General features: G+C 28.1%; 1 protein-coding gene across 1 annotated transcript; it reads left to right on the top strand.

Moving 5' to 3' along the window:
- The first annotated feature begins 1,543 nt into the window (after positions 1–1,543).
- Positions 1,544–2,575, top strand: LOC122506288. Its single transcript, XM_043618383.1, has one exon. It carries the CDS (start codon positions 1,544–1,546, stop codon positions 2,573–2,575), a length of 1,032 nt encoding a protein of 343 aa, XP_043474318.1.
- Positions 2,576–3,260: the final 685 nt, after the last annotated feature.

The raw sequence follows: 3,260 nt of genomic DNA, 5'->3' as shown, positions 1-3,260 counted from the left end.
CACTGAGAAAAATATTGTAATTAATTTATTTACGCGAATTTCTTTAATTGTAAAATTATTCGAAGATATCAATAAATTCTTTTTTAAATAAATATTTAATCACTATTATTTTTCCATAAAAATTAGGATTTATTTTAACTTCTCAACAATAATTTTTAAAAATACAATCACTAATGCCTTAAATATTAAATTATTATCCAAAATTTTAATTGGAATTAATTTTCAAAACAATTTTTATCAGAAAATTCTACGAGAATTCATTTACTTAAATGGAAAAATAAATAATTTATTCTATAATTGAATGTTTTTTAAAATTGAATTTTTATGAAGAAATTTATTAACAGCATTTGAAAATAATTAAATTTAAGAAATGTAACTAAACTTTTACTTAAATTATATATTAAAGAATTTTATAACAATTTTTTGAAAATAATTGAATTATTGCAACGAATTTTATTGAATAATTGAATGCTTCTTAAAATTGAATTCTTTTGTCAAGTTTTCATAAAATTTTTAAGAATAATTGCATTTTTAGAGAAATTTACTTAAAATTGTATTAAAAATATTTGAAATTCTGCGGTGAAAATAATTGAATTTTACAAAGAGTTATATTGAAATTCTTAAAAATAATTTAATTTCTGTGAAGAATTTTGTTATTTATCAAGATAATTGCGTTAATACTTGTAATAATTGAATAATATTAAAAAATTCATTCTTGTCAGAAATAGAAAAAAATTTTCAAGGTTTTGTACTAGAACTCGTGGTAGTTTCATAATTAATCAGGCAAACAGAAAAGACATAATAAATTCAAAAATTTTCTTATGAATTCTAAAAATTTAATTTTTTCCAGTGTTTTTAATAAAAATTATTTACTTTTCCCTGAACAGTTTTACTTTCCCTGAATTCCCTGATTTCCCTAACCTGTGGCAACCCAGAATTTTGAATATACAAATTTTCAGATTATTAATTGTGATAAACTCCCGCAGGGAAAATAAGTGAGATCCCACATAACTTTTAGATAAGAAACTCGGTAATTCATTTTAAAAAAAATTTTTTTTTATTCCTAAACTTTACTAGCCTTTTCTTTATTCCTAAAAATGAAAAATTTTAGGTACGAAAATCGATAAAATAATCATTAAATACTAACATCATCAGTATCAATTTCCTCCTCTGATGAGCTGTTGTCGCTATTATATTTCTTGACGTCACTCACAGGCGGAAAAGATATCCTTTTATTCATCAGTCGGTTTTTTGCTTTTAAATCACCTATAAATGTATAATAATTATTATTTATACTTACACCATTTCAAATATTAAACTTTGACCTGCTTTATCGGTTGTACAATACACACGTGCTTCTAACAGTATCTTGATTTATAGTGAATTTGAATAACATTATCGAATTTATAAGTGCTATTTTATAGTATACTTTGCCACTTAAGTGTTAGTGCATTATTGAAAATTGTGTTGTACTGAGTTGTTGTTCTGAATTGTTGTTTTTTACTCTTTTTATAACATTCTGGATTTTTCCTCTATTTTTGCCATGGCAGTTTGTCCCGAGTGCAATGTGGTGATAAACAGAAGTGTTAAGGATGCTGTTGCCTGTGATAAATGTGGCAGATTAGCCCATTTCGCCTGTTCAGTTATTAACAATGAAAAAAGTGTTAACAAAAAAACCTCTATCCGTTTTATTTGTAATAAATGCAAAATTGATAATCATAGTGACATCTCCGTTCTTCAAAGCCAACTTCCTAGTGATAATGATGGTAATCAACCTTCTAACTCGAATAATTCGGGGCTATCGCCTGCAGTCTGTGAAGCAATTCGGGTGGCAGTCGAGCAGGGGCAACATTCCACATTTGAGAAAATTGAGAACATGTTTGCTCTGTTTCAGGAAAAACAGTTTGCTTTCAATGAAAAGCTTAATGATTCTATTCAAAGCTTAAGGGATGACATTTTGGAGAACTCAAACAGAATTTCACATCTTGAATTTGATTCAACCAACTCAACGAGAGAACTTCAGGATGCAAAAAAAAGATCTACAGAATTGGAGGCTAAAGTTTCATTTCTTGAGCGTGACTTAAGTATGCATGAACAACTGAGCCTTCAAACTTCATTAGAGATTGCTGGACTTCCATTTAAGGAAAATGAAAATCTCACTTCACTTTTCTGTGATGTCTCTAAAGCATTAGGTGTCAGCATTAAGGATGAGGATATTTCTAATATCTATAGAGTGAAACGAGACTTTAATCAACCTAACCATCAACAATCTTCTATTATTCGAGTTAAACTTACCCGGCAAAATTTGAGAGACTCGGTTCTGGATCATCGTAAACGATTATCTGACTTTTCTACTGTGAATATTGGGTGGGCACACAAGGAAAAATGTCCAATTTACATCAGGGAAATTCTGTCTGCAACCAATCGTAGGATATTTGCCGGTGCTTTATCATTACGAAAAATGGGCAAGATAAAGTATCTATGGGTGGCCGGAGGAAAAATTTTTTGTCGAAAAGAGGATGGAGCACCTAGAATGCAGTTGTCCAGTCTACAGGATGTCAACAAGTTTCAATAGCAACTATGGAATGAGTGTTGCACTAATTTTCTTTTATACCTATATAAAAGTAGGGATTGTTTGTTTAAATGTTTAATTTCTAACTTGATAAAATCATTTTATTATAAAGATTCTTATTTCTTTCAAATAATGACTTTAGAATATTTTACATATTTTTTTTCAATTCATTTTTTGCTTAAAGACTTGTTATGTAGTCTAATTTATTTAAACTTAATGAAAGTCATTTCTATTAAATTCTTAATATTTTTTACAGTATATTGTGGCTTTTATATTTTCAATTGTGATATTGTTAAATTTAAATTTGAAATCATAATGAACGAGTTCTCGACTATTTTTCTCAATTGTAAGCTCAAAGCTCAAATGCTTGCTGTACTTTTCTTTGTTTTCACTAATTAAAAATGAATATTATTAATTTATGTCATGTGAATGCTCAATCTTTGAAGGCTCATATTATTGAATTTAGAGATTTTTTTGAAAATGAGTTTTATCATGTTATTGCAGTCTCTGAAACGTGGTTAAATTTAAATGATGCCTCTAATCTTGTTGCTCTTAATAATTACAGTCTTATTCGTAATGACAGATCTCTACGTAGAGGTGGTGGTGTGTGTTTTTATATTCATAACAGTATTGTATTTTCCTTGGTGTGTAGAAGCTCTGAGGGATTCCACCCTTGTGCAGAATTTTT

This window comes from Leptopilina heterotoma, unplaced genomic scaffold, assembly GCF_015476425.1.
Source record: "Leptopilina heterotoma isolate Lh14 unplaced genomic scaffold, ASM1547642v1 Lhet_402, whole genome shotgun sequence".
In the NCBI taxonomy this organism is placed as follows: Eukaryota; Metazoa; Arthropoda; class Insecta; order Hymenoptera; family Figitidae; genus Leptopilina; species Leptopilina heterotoma.
The sequence above is the reverse complement of the archived record's forward strand: the minus strand, read 5'-3'. Positions and strand labels throughout refer to the sequence as shown.

What these genes read in the sequence shown, in the direction of transcription:
- LOC122506288 (XM_043618383.1), top strand. Translation starts at nt 1,544, where the DNA reads ATGGCAGTTTGTCCCGAGTGCAATGTGGTGATAAACAGAAGTGTTAAG.